At 46.2% G+C, this 21,199-nt stretch overlaps 1 protein-coding gene across 11 annotated transcripts in view; it reads right to left on the bottom strand.

Annotated features, from left to right (window-relative positions):
- Positions 1-21,199, bottom strand: part of SDCCAG8 (SHH signaling and ciliogenesis regulator SDCCAG8) — a 229,160-nt gene that overhangs the window by 31,267 nt on the left and 176,694 nt on the right. Inside the window, exon 17 of one of the 11 annotated variants that reach the window (XM_082702256.1) lies at positions 20,022-20,040. The exons of the other annotated variants lie outside the window; for them this stretch is intronic. Coding sequence (XP_082558382.1) covers positions 20,037-20,040 — 4 coding nt within the window. The 3' untranslated portion in view covers positions 20,022-20,036. Of the gene's footprint in view, positions 1-20,021; positions 20,041-21,199 lie in introns of those variants that run through there. 11 annotated transcript variants of the gene reach the window in all.

The raw sequence follows: 21,199 nt of genomic DNA, 5'->3' as shown, positions 1-21,199 counted from the left end.
TAGATACGGCTTTTTAAATATCCTGTGTGGGCATGTGCCCACGTGGCAGAACGGTCTCGTTACCCTCCCCATCACAGATGGCAGAGAGCACCTCCCATGCAAATGGAGTCAAAAGCACAGGCTCTCGAATTACCATAAAGACGGGGAGAAGGTGTCAATGAATTACTGAAAAACTCACAGAACTCATCATCTGCCGGGTTAAATGAGTAATGTTACCGTCGAGAACATTTGTTGTGATGTGCATTATTTTCTCCCTCGCAAGTCAAAAATCTGCTCAGAGACCCACACTGTGATTGGGTTGTGCTCTACAGGCATCGGAAGGAGTGTGTGAGTCAGGATGGTGTTGGCTAGACCGCCGCAGGGACACTCCAGGCTGGCGGCCAGAGCCACTGGGAGGTCCAGTGAGGCACAGAACCGTGCCTGGGTACGGCGAATATAAGGGAGTTCAGGCAGAAGTGTCGTGCTGCTTCTCATCGTGGGTCTTAAGTCTAAAACGATTTTCCAAAGTGTGGAATCCATAGAATCTTATTAGAAAAAGTGCTTTTTTTTTTTTTTTTTTAAACTCTCTGCATACACCCTGCTCTCTTTAGGAGACAAGAATCACTCCTCTGCAAAGCCTGATCCGATCCCTGTCCCTGTTCCTTCTTCCGTGTGCCACATCACGGCTCAGACAGCATCAGAACCGCGTCCAGCAAGAAAGCTCCGTCCCTTGTGAGCAGCGGCTGGTTCTCACTGGTTCCCACGATGTCCAGTCCAGAGCCTGCACCACGGGTAGGGGTTGAATCGAAGAAGGAACTGTCATGTCAGCCCTCACACGGCACTCATAAAGCACCTACTGGCCTGAAATCGGATGGCATCACAGTGTAAATTTAAAGATTTGTTCACCCTCTCTACGTAGGGAGCTTTTAAAGAACCACTGGCCGGAGCTGCCATTTCCACCTTCAGCCAAAGCAGAGAGCTAGTGGCATTTGGAGAAGTCATGCTATTTCTCCCTTCCGAAGAACGTGGGCTTTTTTTCCCCCGAAAAGAAAACCTGATGAAAGAAAGGGCAGTGCCTCAGAGCAGAGAAGGCCGTGGGGACTTTCTAGGAAAACCATTTTGTTGGCAGCCGCTGGAGGAGACCCAGCTAAAGCTCTTTAAATACGCGCTAGAGATGCGCGTGTGTTCTAGCTGACCGAGACGCGGGCACTTGAGCGCTGCGGGAAGAAAAGAGCACAGCTTCCAGGGGCTCCACAAACGTCCGCCCGGCACCTGCAACGTCCTCCTCCCCGGGGCCTGAGAAACGGGGGAGAACAACCCGAGAGGATTTCTCTCCAAGGAGGTCATGCTGTTGTTGGACCTGCGGGAAGTATGTCAAGATGTTTCTGGGAAAGGGCGAGGAGCAAAACCCGGCTGGTGGAAAGGAGGCAAAGTCAAATCCAACCTCCTCGGACAGAGATGGAGGGAAGCACTTAGTGGCGTCGTCGAGATGACTTGACTCAGCTTTGTGGAAACAACATTCTGAACGCGTTTTCTTTGAGCTCCGGCCACAGCGACTACCCAAATACAGTAGATACCGGCCCCTCCCGTCCCAGAGGTCACAGGGCTTCTAGAAAGACCCCTGCACATGGGAAAGGAAGGCAGCAAACAGGTGTGTGAGGGGCGGGCCTGGGTGCAGGTGCGCAGTCTTCGACTTCAGATGAATTCATTCAAGAAAGCTACTCCGTTGACTCCACAGCATCGTGTATTACTGATGAACAAAAAAAGGCACAACGGTCCATTTATATGCCCCAATAACCCTGAAATAGAGGAACTAAAATGGACCGTCTCACTGGTAACAAAGGTTTCAGTGCAATCAGTTTCAAAACACAGCAGATTGGTAACGTCCTTCCAATCCGGCTCGACGTGCCAAGAAAGAGAAAGTGTTTCCCATCGAAGCACATTCTTTGAAGACTAAGAAAATGGACTTTTAAACCCTCTCAAGGACTCCGCTAGTCATGCCACAGACAGTCAGCAGGAACGGCTGGCTCCTGGAGCCACACTGCGGGACTGCAACAGAGACAGCAGAGCCGCCGCCTTCCCCAACCAGCGCGCGTGGGATCCCGAGGCCCGGGACACCTTGCCCACCACAGCCGGGAACAGTCAGGCTGACCCACTGCACTTCCTCTTTGATCAACCTTATATCTGACTGTATTTTAGTAAATTATCCATGTAGTTGTATTTTGACAGCTCTCTTTACAGCAGTAAAACAAAATGTGTGCATCGCAAATGGCAAAGATTCAAATTTCAGCTATGTTTATCCAAAATAGCACTGAACTGCTTCTGTACTTATGCTATACTGCCTACAGCTTCACGGAAGGGAAGACAGATGGGATGAATTTAGCAGGGAAACAGCTGTGGCTTGAAGAAGAGACAAGCGAAAGTTTTGCTATCAGGCTTCATTATGTATCAAGGTACCAGTAAAATGTGTATCCGTAAGGCAGCCAAAAAAGTGTTTTTCATTTGACTAGTGATAATTACCCTTTCTCAACAGCTGACAATGTTCTAAGTGGCATTAAATAGGTATAATAATTAGGCAATAAGCTACAACAGGCACCGCCTCGCTGGGAATCGCGGTTCCCCTCAGGTGAGCTGGAAGGTGCGGGCCGGGGGCTGCGGACTTCAGCCCCTGGAGGGACGCAGCGAGCCCGCCGAGTGGGCTGGAGGCAGCGCACATAGACAGGACATGGGAGAAAGAACCCCCCCCCCCAGGTGAGACCAGACGGTGGGAGCTTCTTGGCGTGACTGTGACGTCACCGAAAGAAAGTCACTCACCCACCCTCCAGCCTTATCATCGGACTCTTCATGATTAACAGGCTCCCTTGGCCCATTGGCCCCCCCCGCCCCCGAAATACAATTCCTCCAGCTCCTGGAAATGGAGCTTTGGGCTGCTAATCCTCCAAAACATCCTTGTCTATGTTAAAATGTCCAATGAGATGTTCCCCAAAACTGGGCCCATATCAACTTTCAGAGGAGAGGAAGTTTCTGGGCTTCCACGGCGTTGAGGTGGTGATCAGTCACTTTGCCAGTTTAAGACGGCTTGGATGAACCAGCCCTGGCTGGCGCGGGTTCCATCCCGACCTGCGGCCTCAGGGAACGCTGACAGTCGTGCGCGAGACCCTCCAGTACAAGGAATGCTCATGGCACAAACTCTGTGTTTAAGAAACCGTGCATTTTGTGGGGTGTATATATGTACATACACACACTGATATATATGTATATTATTAACACCTGATAAATTGCTCTGTGAAATACATTTTTTATAAATCTAATTTGTGCCACGCTGATGAATAGCAGCCTCGAGCCCCACCAGATCTGCAACGTAGATACTGCCACGGTGACAGGAAGGAGACAGACAGAGCCTAAAAAAGGAACATACTGCGACATCCAGGCAATAGAGCTGGTGTGACAGTGACACTTGGTGGCACAAGGTTTACCCCACCGCCTCTGAGCGGTAACACGTGGGAAGCATTAACCTGCTCAACAGCCCGTGCAAACAGACGAGAACACTGCCTTCCTGAAGGTAACACCATCACCCCCTCTTCACGCTTGTGCAAGGATATGTACTTTTTTTTTTTCTTTCACGTACACCCATTGTCCCCCGGTAGCCTTTTTGTAAGGCTCCTCCATATTTCCAGTGACTTTTGTTCCTGGCAACACTTCTCGGGACTCTCCCTGACTACGATCGGACAAGCCCCCTCTTGGCCACTGGGTCCACTAGGACCATCAACTCTGCTGGAGACAGGAAGGTGTTGTGCAGAGCGAGTGCACAGGCTCTGGAGTGAGGCACCAAGTGTGACATCACAGTAAACTGTCAATACTTAGCAACGGCATTTTTTACTATGGGGAGAAAGGATTTTACTGAATTGTCCTTCCTGCCATTCCCTTATTTCAAATTACCGCTACTTCCTGTCCTTCTCCTTATTCATCAACCTGCCTTGAATGTAAGGTAACAGAAACATATCTGAGAGTGTGATTACTCTAGGCTCTCCAGCACATTTTATCCCGTCGATCAGCCCATGAGGTTTTCACAGAGACACCGTTAGGCGTAAGAAACACACTCGGCGCTGACGTCACGTACGTTGGGGACTCAGTCAGAAGCTGACGGGATGCTCCTGGCGGGACCGCAGTTGTGGTTTAGGGGTAGGACAGCAGCTCGGGGGACACAGAGAATGAGAACATAGAGCGATCCTGTGTCTCATTGGTACCACAGCGGGCACTTTTCAAAAACCAGCATCACGCGGGGCGCCTGGGTAGCTCAGTCAGTCAGGCGTCTGACTCTTCATTTATGCTCAGGTCATGATCTCAGGGTCCGGAGACGGAGCTCTGTGCTCAGCGGGGAGTCTGCCTGAGATCCTCTCTCCCCCTCTGCCCACCCCCCGCCCCCTGCTTGCTTGTTCACGCTCTCTAAAATAAATAAATAGCGATTGGCATTGTGAGAGCTAAAATATTCCTAAGGTTCTTCACATCAGTATCCTTTCTTCACAGACGTGGGTTTGGGGTTCTGCCTCTGTCATGTGGTACCTGTGTGACCTCACTGTGCCTCAGTTTCCTGAGTAGTACTTGCCTCATAGGATGGATATAAGAATTAAATGTGTTAATAACGTGCTTAGAACAAGGACAATGGCCGGTGCATAGTAAGTACTATCTAAGGTTAGCTACTGCTATAATAATGAGAATTCTAATAATAACTTATTACATATGTACGATGTGTTGCATAATTAGGTAGACTGTAATCATCATTATTGTAAGGGGTGTCAGCAAATTTGTACACAGCAGCAAGAGCTTTAGTACAATGTGTAATGCTGTCAAACCATGGGAACTGGAGGTCACCTAGGGTGGAACCAGGATCGCTGAAGCCACGAAATGAGAGTAGAGACAGGGCCCTGGGTGCACCAGGCTGAAGGTGGGGATGAATTTCTCTTGCAGCAAAAATCTTAAGATCCTCATCTGAAACAGCCAGACTTCTTCCCGAGAAGTCTGCGCCCCAAATTAGTGACTTGGTCAGACCCACACGAAAGTCAAGCTCACATCGAGCCGTGTCCTGTCCTCGCGAGACATACTGGGCTGTCTCCCAGGACGGGATGCATGGACCTCCGTCCCTACCAGGAGACCTGATGCTATTCCGGACAGAGAGAGAGCCGTTGGGTATTGCAGCCAGAAAGAGAAGAAACACACCGCAGTCCAGCGGCAATGCGGGCTCCGTACAAGCCAACAAATCCTCTGTCTCTTGCTTTCCTCACGGTGTAAGTGATGGTAACCACCTCTGATAAGCACTTCACCAAGAGGATGGAGTGTGCCGAGCGAATTTCATACAGCATGAGGTTGCAATTCCACAAACACAGAAATTACCTCTCTTTTAAGAATCAATTTCGAGGGGCACCTGGGTGGCTCAGTGGGTTAAAGCCTCTGCGTTCAGCTCAGGTCATGATCTCAGGGTCCTGGGATCAAGCCCCGCATCTGCTTCCTCCTCTATCTCTGCCTGCTTGTGATCTCTGTCTGTCAAATAAATAAAATCTTAAAAAAAAAAAAAAAGACTCAATTTCGACTGCCTTCAATCGATATGTTAAGGACAAAAGCTTTCTAAGACGAATGCGACAGTGAACTTAGAGACGGACTTTGACATCAACCACCAACATTACAAATGTCATATTTGCACAAAGACTGCCACCAGCAGAAAGTTCAGAAGTAAATACACTGCATTTAAAAAACCGCTTCTCAATGCTGATGAAGCCGTTATAAATATGGAGACGCGTGGGGCAAGCAAAGCCAAAGCGTTTTTACTTAAAGAGTGGAATCTCTCCACATCTCTTCTGCAGGGCTCTTGCGTTACATTTAAGAAGAAAGAACACTGCCTTGGATGCAAAACCCACTGTGAAACAACAAAGACCTTTACATGACTTATCTCTAGTTTGCAATAATTTCCACTGTTGACTGGACATGGAGAATGAAACTTCTTTTGTGTCTCCAGGATCAACAAAGGAGACTCAGGCCGAACTTGACCATTTGTAGGATTCTTTCCATAAAGAAAAATTAGGAAATAATTGATAAGCTAATTGTGATAAAGCAAGATACCCATTCATTACTCCCAAGCACTAATGTTTCCAGCATGTGTGATGAATACCTATGATTTCTCCATCCGTTTTCATTTTTGGAAGTTCATCTCCATATATTCTGCGACAATCTGCTCCCCTAGAATTGGGAATTTGAATAGAGCAGATTTGGTTGCTTTTTTTTCCCCCCAGATGAATGCACAAAGACCCTTAAAAACAAATGTTCTTTAGAAGACAGCACGATGAGTGTATTTCACATTAAATAAAAATATAGCATCTACACCAAAAGACTTTCAGGCTGAACTCTGGCCATTCCCCCTCCCTCAAGCCCAGTTCTACAATAGGAAGTTAAATAAAAGCATAATAAAAGGTCCAGGAAAAGCACAATGAGAAAGAGGAGATAAAGGGAAGACTGCCCCTCAGAATAAAAAGAAAAGGAAGAAAAAAACCTCCCTCTCATCAAAAACAAAAAGTAAACTACTTTCCCTGGCCCCACACCCCTTTCTTAATGCTGGGAATGACCCACTTTGACCTAGGTATATTAGAATAAAAATAAAGGTGAAAAGACTGGTTTTCCTTATGTCTATGCATGAAAAGAACCACAGACACAGCCAACAGCTCACTCTAATGTCTTCTAAGAAATCATTTTCTGAAGCAGATTCTCCCACACTAGCTTCATTATATCCGACGCACCCATTTTTTTAAAAAATACTACTTATTTTGCCCATCTCTGCCCAAATCTGTCATCTGACTCTGTTCCAGAAATGCCCCCCACAGCTTTTATCTCTCAGTACGCCCAAAGGCCCAGTGGACTGGGATCAGCCGCGCGACCCACACCAGCTACAGAACGGTAAGGGAATGTCGCGGCGGCCGGGGCAGGATCAAGGGTGAACAGAACCTGCGCACTCTTCTCAGACCTAATGACGTCGGGCTCTCCCTTTCAGTTAATCCACGAGAGAGGAGATGAAGGAGAGGACTTTCCGTCAAGACAAACTCGACGGATCAGCAGTTGAGGACACACAAAACTTGGATGGTGAGACCAAGGAAGGGGCCAGTGATCCAAGCTCCCCCTGCCCACCACCCCTTCTCCCCCTGACTCCGCCCCCCAGAGTAGTCACTGGACTCCCTGCGACCTCGGTCCTCGCTCCCTGAATACACCTGCCTTGGGTGCAGAGTCCATTCTGACCCCTTTTTCATCTCCTTAGGGCCCAGGATCGTGCCCAACCAAATCCTGGGAGAGATCTGAAACTGCTGGTTTGTTGGGTTTAATATTTTCAAATGCACTCTGCCCTTGAAGTGTGGCACGGGGGTTCTAACATACGAAATTGTGCTTTACAAGCACTCCGAGGGAAATTTACTACAGCGATTATGTTGCTAAGTGAAGAATGACCACTTAGCTAATCCATTTTGGAAATTTGGATTTAATATATCAGTTTTGCCTAAAGGAAGATATAGTGACACCAGCTTGGCTTTCTATCAAGCTGAATTTGGAGTAAGATATTTTGATTTAGGGTCATTTATTAAATTTCAGAACCTCCAGTTTCTTAGCACAAATTAGTGTGAGCAAGATAGATGGAAGTAACGCAATTAAGTGTTTAGCAGTTGGCCTACTTTTCCATATTAGGAGAGAAAGAGACCTCAAAATTGCCTAGAAATTTTTTTGTTTTAGCTTTTTTTTTTTTTTTAAGATTTTATTTATTTGAGAGAGAGAGTAGGAGAGAGAGAGCCCGCATGACCATGAGTTGGGGAACAGGGGGCAGGGGGAAGAGCAGAGGGAGAGGGAGAAGCAGACTCCCCACTGCGCAGGAAACCTGACCCAGGGCTGGATCCTGGGACTCTGGGATCATGACCCGAAGTGAAGGCAGATGCCAGGCACCCCCCGTTATGGCTTTTAAAACTTTTTATTCCTGGGACGCCTGCGTGGCTCAGTGGGTTAAAGCCACTGCCTTCGGCTCAGGTCATGATCTCAGGGTCCTGGGATCGAGCCCCGTGTTGGGCTCTCTGCTCAGTGGGGACCCTGCTTGCCTTCCTCTCTCTCTACCTGCCTCTCTGCCTAATTATGATCTCTGTCTGTCAAATGAATAAATAAAATCTTTAAAAAAACACTTTTTATTCCTTCATTCTGAAATAGAAAGATTCCCTTCTTTTTTTTAGTAGCTTAAAAAATGAACATTTATTATCTTTTTTTAACATTTTTTTAAAATTAAATTTATTTTCAGCATAACAGTATTCATTATTTTTGCACCACACCCAGTGCTCCATGCAATCTGTGCCCTCTATAATACCCACCACCTGGTACCCCAACCTCCCACTCCCCTGCCACTTCAAACCCCTCAGATTGTTTTTCAGAGTCCACAGTCTCTCATGATTCACCTCCCCTTCCAATTTCCCCCAACTCCCTTCTCCTCTCTAACACCCCTTGTCCTCCATGTTATTTGTTATGCTCCACAAATAAGTGAAACCATATGATAATTGACTCTCTCTGCTTGACTTATTTCACTCAGCATAATCTCTTCCAGTCCCGTCCATGTTGCTACAAAAGTTGGATATTCATCCTTTCTGATGGAGGCATAATACTCCATAGTGTATATGGACCACATCTTCCTTATCCATTCGTCCGTTGAAGGGCAGAAAGATTCCCTTCTTTTAATATAGTTGTACTTTTCTTTAAGATCGTGCCCTACATTTTTCTTGTCTTATACATCATGGCATTTTTATTATAAGCAGTATATATCACTTTAAAAGTAATACTGATTTAGGTTACTGAAACTCATACGAACCCTGCTACAAAGGTATTCCGTTCTACCTCCCCCAGGAAGTTTTCTGACCACTGGACACCCACACTATGAATGGCACATCTGGGGGGTTTATCGAAATCCTGACCACATAAATGGCCCCATAGGGCTGCGAGGCGCTAAGCCGCTCACTATCCAAGATGCAGGAGCCAGGAAAGAGGTCTCTGCAGCTGCGCCCACCAGCCAGTGGGGGACACAGGCCTATGTACCTGGGAGACCAGGCTCCAGATGGAGCATGAGTTTAGAAATCTCAATCATCTCATAATGTAACCTCTGGAGAAGGTTTCTCCCAGCGCTCTTCGCAACTCTGCTTTGGTCTCGGGCTTCAGTGTCCTCCCTGGTCAGGCCTGCGTTGCCCAGAATCTTGTCCATCAAAAGAGCATCCCCCCCCCCCCCACATCCAGCCCCACCCTCCGTATCTGATCAACCTTGATATCTGATCAGTATTCCTCCTCCTTTCACTGCTCCCCAGGTGGTGTGTATGAGGCGCACCCTGCCCACCTTCCGGAAGAACCCTATTAGGCTGGTTTGGCCAGAATGCACTTTCTGTCACTTTCCATCCCCTGATTCCCACCCCCCACCCCCCCACGCCCACTCTGTCCCACTCCCCGCCTGCAAACCCCCACTTTTCCTTGCTGAATTTGAAATCCAGGCCAGTTCTAGACTGAGGTCTTTCTCCCCTATTTGCAAGACTTCCTGAATACAATTGTTTTTGCTGCCTGAACTCCTCTCAGGTTCCGACTTTTCCTGGACACCTCCCCAGGCCTCACTCTGCTCCTCTGGAGAATGAGCTCATGACTATGAATAATAATAAATGACATAAGAACATATTAAGCTTCGGGGCGTCTGGGTGGCTCAGTCAGTTAAGCGTCTGCCTTCCGCTCAGGGCCTAGGATCAAGTCCCACATGGGGCTCCCAGCTCAGCGGGGAGCCTGCTTCTCCCTCTGCCTGCAGCTCCCCCTCCTTGTGCTCTCTCTGACAAATAAATAAATAAAAATTCTTAAAAAAAAAATAAAAAAGAACCTATTAAGCTTAGCTAGAGCCAAATCCTTATTAGCCACCCCAAAACGCTACTTTTCTTATTCCTACTTCAGCTACGCCACCTAACACCCCAAAGGGGCCCGGTGCCAGACCGTAGTGCCCCGGAGTGCAGGGCAGGGAGAAATGCATTCAGAGCGGACGCATCACCTGCGCGGCCCAAGACGACCCCACGTGAAGGACCCCCCTTCACCCTGGTGACAGCGTGAGCCCACCCACAGGAAGTGGAATTTCCGCTCCGCGACCATAGTTCTCAGGTGCTCTGCTCCGCCTCGGGGTCTCACACTCATCGTCTCAAAGGGAAGACAATACTAATAATCCATCTTGCACAGCGTATCCGAAGAGAAGGATCTATTTCATGTTTTAAAGGTCATTGAATATATAACAGCTAGATAGTTGAAGCAAAATACCATATTCATCAGTGAAATAGGAAAGTTTAGCAGCACTCATCTGTTCTCATTTTAAATTTACCACAGTATGTAAATGAGAGGATTTAAAAAAGCACCAAGCAAAAATCTGAGCTAGGTGCGAATGAAAAGCACAATCAGAAGCAAATTTGTGAGCCTGAAGTGCAGGAGTTTGCCAAATGGGCTGGTGCTTAGATTTTACTACTAATCTGAGTGTATGTAAAGCCAATAGAAAGATCCCAATTATTGTTAAATACCCAGAGTAGAAATTTGCTGCTAAACTGCTGTATAGTATCGGTCTCAGGTTGGCTTTTGTAAACATCTTATTGTACGTGCCGCCACGATCAGAGGAGCACCGCACACGAAGCTGAACTTTAAACACACAGTCCCAGTCACACAAAAAGAGTCGGAAGAAAACGAACGAAATACAATTGGGATTAGAGACAGAATGACCTGATTTTAGAAAGATTTTGCAGTAGTTGGGAGAATCTGCTTCCCCGGAAATAGCAGTTTTTCTACCCACTTAACATCTCAAAATACAATTGATGGCAAAATGAGACAACCTGACCGTTCTTCATGGGAGTTTTTGGGCTCAGAACATGTTCGCCATATCAGACATTCACACCCTAACAGGGCACGGAGGCGGGGTTGTGACTCACGCTCTGGTAGGTCTTGGTGGGTCAACGGGTCACCTTGAGACATCAGCCCTCTGTCGAAACAACACCTGTCCACTTTCTATGGAACAGACTATCTTCAAAACCCAAAATGATCCATATGACACGAAGCCAAAGGGAAGGAGTGTTGTGTTCTCTAACCCAAGGGTGAGGCGTCGGGACGCCTGGGTGTTCACGCTAAGCTAAACCTGCAGACTTGGCCTGGGTCCCCGAGTCCGCCACACGTGTGGAATTGCGAGACGGAAAGGGCCGAGGCAACCACGGGTCCCAGGCTGAGGGACAAGGAGACAGAGCTCACACGGGTCGGGATCAAATGCTGCGCCACAGCCAATTCTGCGAGAAGACTGAGCAGAGAGCCTAGGCTAACTTCCCAGAGTCTAACGATGCCTGAGGTTCCTTCCTTCTCCCTCAAGTTGCATCAGGACCTTTATTCAACTCTGAAAAATGGGGATCGTGAAATAAATGTCTTCTCTACCTCCTAATGCTGCATCATTGGCCACGTCTCATGCCTGCCGTTCTAGGAGGTAGGACTCTGGTGGTGAGCGAGAAAGACAAGTCCTCACCTCGTGGCCCCTCTGTTCCAGGCCAGCAAAGGAAACAGGGTGAGTATGGAGAACGGTGGGTTAGGAATTCTCCAGCATTTTGAGGGTCTGACCAAGGATGGGACCTAGAACTTGGCCCGGCACAATGCAGGCACTCAACAACTAATGGGCTCTGCTTCCCAGAAAAAGAAATGAATAAACATTAAATTTTGCATCCATTTTTGGAAGATTCACAGCCCATCTATGGATATCAGCTTGAGAATTTCATTGCAGGGATGCCTGGGTGACCCAGTCAGTTGGGTGTTGGGTGGCTGCCTTTAGCTCAGGTCAGGGTCATGGGGTCCTAGGATCAAGCCCTCATCGGGCTCCCTGCTCAGTGGGGAGTCTGCTTCTCCCTCTGCCTCTGGCCCTCCCCACCCCATTCATGCTCACTCTCTCAATAAATAAATAAAATCTTTAAAAAAAAAAAAAAAGGCATTTCATTGCAGAGGGAAAGGAGAGGTCTATTAGAGGGATAAAGCCGGGGGAGGAGAAGGGCCTGAGAACCAGGAGGAAAACATGATGAAAACAGATCATTATAAGGCAAAGAAGTAAGTGCTGGGACAAGAAGTCAAAAGGGCAAAATGGACAAATGGACGGAGGGAGCTAACCCCTCTTGGGAGGGTTTGGTCAGGGAGGGTTTCTGAGAAGAGGGAGAACCTGAGCAGAGCCTTTTCTTCAAATTTTTTTTTTTTTTTACTATTTACATTTCCTTTTACAAAAATAACATGTGCTCAGTGCAGAAAACTTCTTAGACAATGTGAAGAAAATACACCAATGACCCCAGTGCTTGGAAACAGCTAATGTAAACTATGACATCCCTCCACCTCCTACACAGGTGTGTAAAGGGATGGAAAACAATTTATTCACTAGGTGTTTGGAAGAAATAACTTGATAATCTGAGAAGATTCCAGAGGGACTGCTGAAGTTTTGTGCTCATCAGCTGGCCTCCTAGGGACCTTTCTCAAATGCTGGGTCATGGCCCACTAGAAGGTCATAAAATGAAAAATATGGATTGCAGTCTTAAGAACTGTTTTACTAAACTTCCTTTTGCTGTGTGTGTGTGTGTGTGTGTGTGTGTGTGTGTACAAGGCTGTAATGTTAACTTTCTCTTTTACTGGGGATCCAGGCTAGTTTGAATGTACGTGCATTTGAGGCAGTATTCTCCGTAAGAGAAAGGTAAGGAATTAGTGTCCTCACAATGTGACAAAGCAAAGACACTGAAAGTGATAGGAAGAGGGTAAGCCAAAGAGAAGACAAAGGTTCCTGAGTGGAAATACAGCCTAGAAGGGACTTCGAAAGCAAGAACCATATCGACGGAGACTGTGGTCACGTTGTTTCTAAGGGACGTGTGGTGTAAATGCTCACCATCTTCTTTCTTATAATATCCTCCACAGCAGCGTCCATGCCGACCAGTGCTTTGTGCATATGAAGTCTTCTGGAGAACTCAGAGAGATGCCGAGTTCCATATACGAGTTGGCAGAGAGCAGAAATTGAGTCCACATGTGTGGGATATAAAAGCTAGAGTGTGAAGAAGATATTTTGGGTATATATCTGTATCTATTTTTTTGGCAAAAATGGAATCATATAAGATATACTACTTTTATCCTATTTCCCCTTGGAGATATGGAGATATTTTGAACATCTGTCATGTCAATAAATGCTTTTCTGCGAACAAGCGATGTTCTTGGCATTTTAGAATTCCATTGTGGGGAATTTACGTAAGCTGTTTATGTAACCAGTGTTCTAATGTTGGACATTTCGACTATTTGATTTAATATTTTGATTTGGTGATTTTCAATACCCTTCTGTTAGAAACAAGACTACTCCTTAGAGTAGGACTGGCCAAGAAGAGGTATTTATACTTTTTCGCTATACTGTATTATCTACTTAGTGTCTGTTCTATAAAGGAGGGCCCTTTTACCAGCACCAAGGCCAGAGGCAGGAGTATGGTGGGTGTACTGTAGAGAGCAGGAAGCAGCCCGGCTGGGAGGTGAAGGAAGCCTATACGCTGGCCATGCTGGGAATCAGTAAATCAGCTACAATCTCTCTTCTGATACAATTCTTGAAACCCAATACCTGGGATTTAAAGTTCTTCTTGTTAAATCTACAAATCTAGTTTGAATAGTCATAGAAATATATGTAAATCTGAAAACAAAAATTAGACTTGCTTTAGGGAAAATGTAAGCCAAATGGAAATATGACTAATATTTGTCATTTTAAGTCATTGGCTTAAGTCATAAGGCATCCCGCAGGCTCATTCCCAGGGATATAGAAATGTCACTGGAGGGGTACCCAGGAGGCTCAGTCAGTAAGCGCCTGACTCTTGATTTCAGCTCAGGTCATGATCTCAGGGTCATGAAATCGAGTCCCACGTCAGGCTTCGCACTGTGTATGGAACCGGCTTAGGAGTCTCTCTCTCTTCCTCTGTACCTCACCCACTTGTGCACCCCTTCTCTCTTTAATAAAAATTAATTATTTTTTTAAAAAATTAATTATTTGGGGATTTAGACCAAAGAAACAGGTACTAATAGTCATAGTTAGGAGGAAAAGTACCTGATTCCTTTCTTCTCATCACTTCTCACATCAACTACTGGCCAACTTTACCTCCTAAATACTTCCCCAACCCCCTGCCTCCATCTCTACCGCAGGCACCAATCATTTCCTGCCTGCTTTCCCAGCCCTGTTTCACACTCTTCATTGGTTCCCCAATACCGACAGGACACAGAGACAGGTAGGTCCCTGGCACGGACCTGCAGTGTATTCCTGCTTCCCACATTCCAACACTGCCCTGTGTGTCCTTTTCGTGTGACATCACTTCTCTCTCCAGGTTTCCTCTCTGCCTGGCATGAGCCTTGCCTCTAAAGTTAAATTTTGGGGGCGCCTGAGCGGTGCAGTCCATTAGGCACCCAACTCTTGATTTTGGCTCAGGTTGTGATCTCAGGGTCGTGAGATCGAGCCCCATGTGGGGCTCTGTGCTCAGTGTAGAGTCTGCTTAGGGCCTCTCTCTCTCCCCCTCTGTTGACACCCTGCCCCAAGCTCTCTAATAAATTTATTTTAAAATAAATAAATACAGTTTTGGTGTTCCTTCTTCCAGAAAGTCCTCCAACATCTCCCAGGCCTGGTTTGTGCCTCTCCTCAGTGGCCCTTTGTGGATACACACCTCTTTGCTAAAGTCTTTACCACTTGGGGCCTTATACCTCTTTCTCCAGAGAACAGAGGTCAGCGACTGTTTAATTTTGTAGCTCTCCATGGCCTGTGGTTCCTATTATGTAAACAGGTATTCAGTTTCCTGTGTCTGGTTTTTGTTGTTGTTGTTGCTTTAGATGGACCAAACCATATTATAGCTTAAAGGGTCAAAAAGGTGAGTAAAGCCAGGTGAGTTCAAATCCCAACAGACTGGTGGAAAGAAACAAGGGCTCACGTGCAATCAGTATGTCGGAATACTAACCATTAGCTAACAGCATTTAAATGAAAACAACTTCAGTTCCTAGAGAATTATTCATTAATTCAATAGAGTTTTATACACTGGGACCTCGGAGATTGGGAACATGAGGTCACACTGAAGATTTCACAATCTGACAACAAGAAAGAATGTACAATGCCATGAGTGGGGCGCCCCAAAAGCTGGAAAACAGAGCATTGGGAACAAGAGTGACTAAGTACCAAGGATTAAGCAAGGACAGTCCCTGGGGAGAGCTCAGATTTTTGGTGAGCCCACCCTTTCGAACCCTGCAAATCCTACCCCAAAAGCAGTTATCGTGTGACATATCTGGAGACAGGCCCAAGCACATCTTACAGCCTTTCCTTGGGGTCATCTGCTCTCCATGCTCAAGAGGGGGAGATCTGGAACCAAGAAGGGAGCGTGGACCCTGGGGGGGGGGGGGTCAAAATATTAAATTAAATAGTCAAAATGTCCAACATTAGAACACTGGTTACATAAACAGCTTACGTAAATTCCCCACAATGGAATTCTAAAATGCCAAGAACATCGCTTGTTCGCAGAAAAGCATTTATTGACATGCGCTGCTCACCTGCACTGGCTCAGGCCTTCCTATTCTGGCAAAAAGCCCGAGGAGTCCAGGAACCTCTGACCCTGCCAGGCCCAGCAGCTGAACACGGTGGCATCATTCAAAAGAAGAAATAAAAACGCAACGCTAACGGCTTGTGTTTTAAGGGACATGTGGAAACACGGGAGCACTTTCAGACACAGGTCACAGAAATGATTATTTTAAAGTGGGAGACATAACAGAAGTTAAGTCTATTTGGTTGGAGCAAGAAATGATGCTCTCTTTCCAAGGATCATCTTCCAAGGGCTGTTCTGCCTGGCCACGGAAGACAAGAAAAATGTTCCCCTGCCTCAATTCTATGTCATCTCCTTGGCCTGTGATACAGAACATGGGCATTATGTAAAATGTCAAATTTGGCTGATTTAAAAAAAAAAAAAAACTCTCACCAGATTTGCAAGTTAACAGTCAGTCTTTAATATATTAGGCCACTGGGGAAACCAAAAGCTTGTAAAAATATAGAACTCATTCCAAATGACTGCCATCAAATTTGTAAAGTCGAAGGCGTTTCTGTAACTGCGAACAGCACTAACAGGTCCATTAACCATGACCTTCAAAGCTTAAGGACCAACTAATAACACAACGAGTAGTCCAATGGCCTGAACAGGATGAGAAGCTGTTCTAGTTTCAGTGAGATCAAAGCATATTTCATGGCTGTGATTAATATTTATCGTGTGCTCACTGGATATACATCATTACATAATAAAAATTTAGATTTGCGTTATGTGATGACAGTAATTAGACATACACATATTGAAGATTTGTTCCAAACATGAGGATATAGATAAGAGGTCATAAAATATTTTTTTAAAAACTGGGGCGCCTGGGGCGCCCGAGTGGCTCAATGGGTTAAAGCCTGTCTTTGGCTCAGGTCATGATCTCAGGGTCCTGAGATCGAGCCCCACATCGGGCTCTCTGCTCAGCAGGGAGCCTGCTTCCTCTCTCTCTGGCTGCCTCCCTGCCTACTTGCGATCTCCTCTGTCAAATAAATAAATAAAATCTTAAAAAAAAAAAAAAAGTTGCACATATACATCAAATTCTGTTTTGGCTCAGGATTGCTCCCCCTCCTTCAGTTGTGGCAGCTGAAAAAGGTGAGCTTGAAAATGCAAACCGTTGCAGATTCACGGAGTGAGTGTCGCCTCAGTGCCTGGTATGGGGCTACATGCTTGAGACACAAAAAAGACCGGCATATGGGTCCTGCTCTCCATCGGTCATTCAAAGGATAATTAGGACGTCGGGGGCCCTTGATCAAAGTGCAGTTCGAACAAAGCACGGAGGAAGGCAGAGGGTGGTTGAGGAAGGCTTCCCTGAAAAGATGACAGCTGACCTGACTCTGGAGAAGCAAGAGGTCTTGAGGCTGAGAAGGAAAAGTTCCCAGATTTCAGGCAACATAGGCCAGAACATCCAGCCTGTGTGTTCTGGAAGCCCAGGGCTCATTCCGAAGCCCGCCGCAGGTCCCTGCCACCACAGTCGGCATCGCCACAGTCCAGACTCACTTCAGGAGCATATGTATAAACACCGGATGAACAAATTAACGACCTGCACACACGCCTTCTTTCTGTAGATACTCAGAAATGATTCTAGAGCCCCGAGAAGAAGGAAGAACATAAACCAAAAATCCCTTTGGGGAGCCTGTGAACTGAGAGGAAAACAGAGGTTTCTTCTCCTTGCCCATCTACAGTCTCCACCCCCCCACCCCGGTGGTCATGGAGAGGCCCCGCCCGCCTGTCATTCCACGACACAGTCTCAGGTGCCTGGAGTCCCCACAGCTTGGGGCTCACGGCCAGCAGGCAGACCTGGTACTGGGCAGGGCCTGCCTGTGCGCCCGCGGAGAGCAGCTCGTCCTGCCTGTGAGGTAGAGCACGGGTCTGGCCATGACATCGCGCTGCAGGGTCTAAACCAACTGCAGTGATGATAAAGACCAGGGCTGGCTCCGCGTGAGGTAGGGATGAAAGATGATCACAGAACTGCGAGAAACCACGCGATCCTCAGGGAGGTGCCACGGTGTCACTTCCAGGCCTAGACGGGTGACCCGTCTCTCAACTCAGGCCCCTAGGGCGGATTGGAACCCTTCGAGCCACGTCCTTACCTCTTAGCTGTAAAATCTGCAAGGTTTACTGATGTTCTTCTTTATATTATTATTTCAAGAAAGCCCACTTCAACTTTACAAAGAATCAATCATTGCTAAGACGTATCAAGGCTTTCATATGCTAATGCATGTCCCCCCAACAAAGAAAAGGTGTAGTTGATGCACTATGTCCCAAAGTAAATCCTGTATTGCTTTCTTCAAAGAACATTTTGTGGAACTGATTGTTCATGAAATCCATACGGAAAGATGCTGCCCCATCCCTCTGGCCACAACAGACGTAGCAAGGGGGTGAGGAGGCAGCTATAATGCATTATTGTGTGTGTGTATGTGTGTGTGTGTGTGTGAAGCAGTTGTGTACGCTAATCATGTTGGCAAATACTATGACCTAATCAAGAAAGGAAAACGAATGGATGCTTGGATCACAAAAAAATGATAAAAAGTAGAAAGATTTCACTCTCCCGATGGAGACAGAGGTTAGTTGTTCATTACTTGTTGATTTCTCCATTCATTAGCATTCTAGGAACGGGACTTAATGCATTCATAGCGCCCTTTAAAAAGCAGGCATGCTACCTTTCTGCCTACTTGTGATCTCTGTCAAATAAATAAATTTAAAAAAATAAAAATAAAAAGCAGGCGTGGGTTCTCAATTCAAGAATTTATTTTAACCTGTTTGGAAACCATTTGCATTTTCAGCAGCCTGACCTAAGAAAACACTCCTTCTAGGATTTCATGCAAGGAAGAGATCAGCTCCCTAAAGAAAGCAGGGCTGCAGCACCCCCTGCCCACCGCTGCCCCCATCCCGAACTGAGTAGCAGGTCACTCGCAAATCTGTGGGTCAGAGGTGAATCTCTCTAGGCTGAACAGTGGCCACTGCTTTGAAGTTGGCTTCGTATAAGAACGTTCCACTGGCCCAGCTTCTGGGTGGTGTGACGCTGCTCTTCTTAACCCAGAGGAAGAGAAAGCAAAAAGGGGACAGAGAAAGCTCCCTTTCTTCTGCCTCCAAGTTGGCTGCCTCCAAGTTCCCGGTGCAAAGGGAAGAAAAAGTGTGCATGGGGAGTGCACTGCGGAGTCGTCTTCTGGAACGAGTGAGTTCCTATTTTGCACATTTTCATTTGTCTGACTCGAGTGGTTCCCTCCAAAGTAGAGCGGCAGCTCTCTCAAGGACAGCCACTTAGCCTGATCATCGAGTGAGCCAACACTTTGCTTTGGTCTCTAGTAAAGGTACTGAATGAAGAACAGGGTACACTCAGTGCTTTTGGCCGCCAACCGCTAATCCCTGGTACCCCCGAGCCTGGTTCTGCTGCTTACATGAGCATGACTTAAAGTTTGGTGAACTCAGAGATCTGATTGTAAAAAAAAAAGAGTTTGCTGATTCAGTGAAAACAAAGTAGAATGATTTAGAAAGAATCAACAAAGCAGAGGTGTTTTTGTTTGTTTGTTTGTTTGTGTTTGTTTGTTTTTAAGTCTGTCAAGTTAATCCGTACATGAGATAATCATAAAAAGGACTTGGCGGGGTGGGTGGCCCTGGGTGGCTCAGCTGGTTAAGTGGCTGCCTTTGGCTCGGGTCATAATCCTAGGGTCCTGGAATTAAGCCCCACCTTGGGCTCCCTGCTCAGCGGAGAGCCTGCTTCCCCCTCTCCCTCTGCCTCTGCCTGTGGCTCTGCCTACTTGTGCTGTCTATCTGTCAAATAAATAAAATCTTAAAAAAAAAAAAGACTTGGCGGGAGAGGGTCATTGAAACAGCAAATTCTGCAGGGAGCCTGCCTTATGTCCTTGGCTGGTTTCAAGAAACCAAAATTGGATGCATCAAAAGATGAATTTGGATGGGGTGTACCCAGAAAAAAATGATGTGGCACAGAAAATCGGGTGGTCCGTACATAAAGAAAATGTCTCAGCCCAACACAGAGATCATGAGTTCCTGACCTTTGGATTAACCATCCAACTTCCGGTCTCGAGCTTTCTGGATTAGCCGGCTTTCCTAAACATCTGTTCACCTGCACGTACTATTTCGCTTTTGATGATCGCTTCTAGCCCACCTCCCTCCTTCTGGAAACCGATAAGTCAGTGAGTGAGTTCGGCAGAAAACACGAGAGCAGCAGTCAGACATCACAGATTCCAGTCAATCCCCGAACCTTCCGTCTCCGGGCCTGTCTCCTTACCCAGAAAGCGTCTGCTGTGGGGAGGCATGGAGGGCGAAAGGCAGATGCTGAGACCAGGGGGTCACACTCATCTCTCAGGTGTCTCTACTTCTCTAAAATGCCATGCTGTGCAGTTCAGCTCACAGAAGACACACAGCGTTCCCGAAGACACTCAGTCATCTTTATTCAGAATTTAAAATAAAAATAGTCGGAAAATAGATACAAATTTGTTGTGAATGTCAAGAGTAAGCAAATGTACTTGAGAAAGGTAATATTATTCCGAAATTTTTGCCACAGAGAATGAGATGGGAAGTGATATATATTCTTTCAATATAAAAATACAAGCTTAGATGTATAAGCATACCATATGTGTGCACACGTGTGTGCATATTTATATAATGATTCAAATGCGATTTAAGTTACCCGCATAAAATTGATCACTTGTATCCTTATGACTTGCGAATGGGAAAAAAGTCTAAGATGCCACATCTCCAGTGTCCAGGCTTCCTGTGATAAACTTTTGGAAGGAGCTATATTTACTAATTTAGAGTTGCAAAGTGGACTGCAAAGCTTTCATTCTGGGAATAGCATGTGACAGAAAATAGTTGGAATATTTTCCAGCATCGATTTCAATTTTACAAGTACGAAACTACAAACAACTCCTGACTGGAGAAGATCAACCGCTCCGAGACACAAGCGCTGCCTTCGTCTCTGTCCGAGTTCTGCGACAGAGCTACAACGAAAAATTACGCTCAAGATTCAAGTTAAGTCACCACTGACTTTTTTTGACAGCAACGAGGCTTGTCAAAAATTCATGCTTGCAGGTAAGATGGGAATGATCAGAGAGCCCTAATATTGTTTTGATATTTCTTTCATTTTCATCGGGATGGTACCTGAGTTACTCTTGGCGCCACAAAAATTAGACACAAAAGGTAGACTACGCTGTACAAAGCCAGGAGATGTAAGGGAACACCCACCCTCTTTTGAAATGACCATTTGCCACTTGTGAGTGGGAAAAGCAACTGTAATACTCCGTTTATAAGCTGCCTGAGCGTAGAGTCTATATCAATTTCAAGTTTTCTTTTATGATTCAGCTATTCCAAGAGTCTGAAAATATTTCATTAAAAATTAATGTGTTATCCACACAAATGGCAAATATTGAAAAATGGGAATATAAATACAAACTAATAAAAATAGTAAGTCTACTAATACTGAAGAGGAAGGAAGACAGGAGGGGGAGGCGAGCATGTGAAAGGGAGAGAGATTTTAAACATCCGGTTTCTATTCTGGACCATTTATAGAAACAGACAGACACAGCACGCGGAAGCCAAATATATTC

Source organism: Mustela nivalis, assembly GCF_964662115.1.
Source record: "Mustela nivalis genome assembly, chromosome: 16".
In the NCBI taxonomy this organism is placed as follows: domain Eukaryota; kingdom Metazoa; phylum Chordata; class Mammalia; order Carnivora; family Mustelidae; genus Mustela; species Mustela nivalis.
This window is presented reverse-complemented; position numbering and strand designations above follow the sequence as displayed.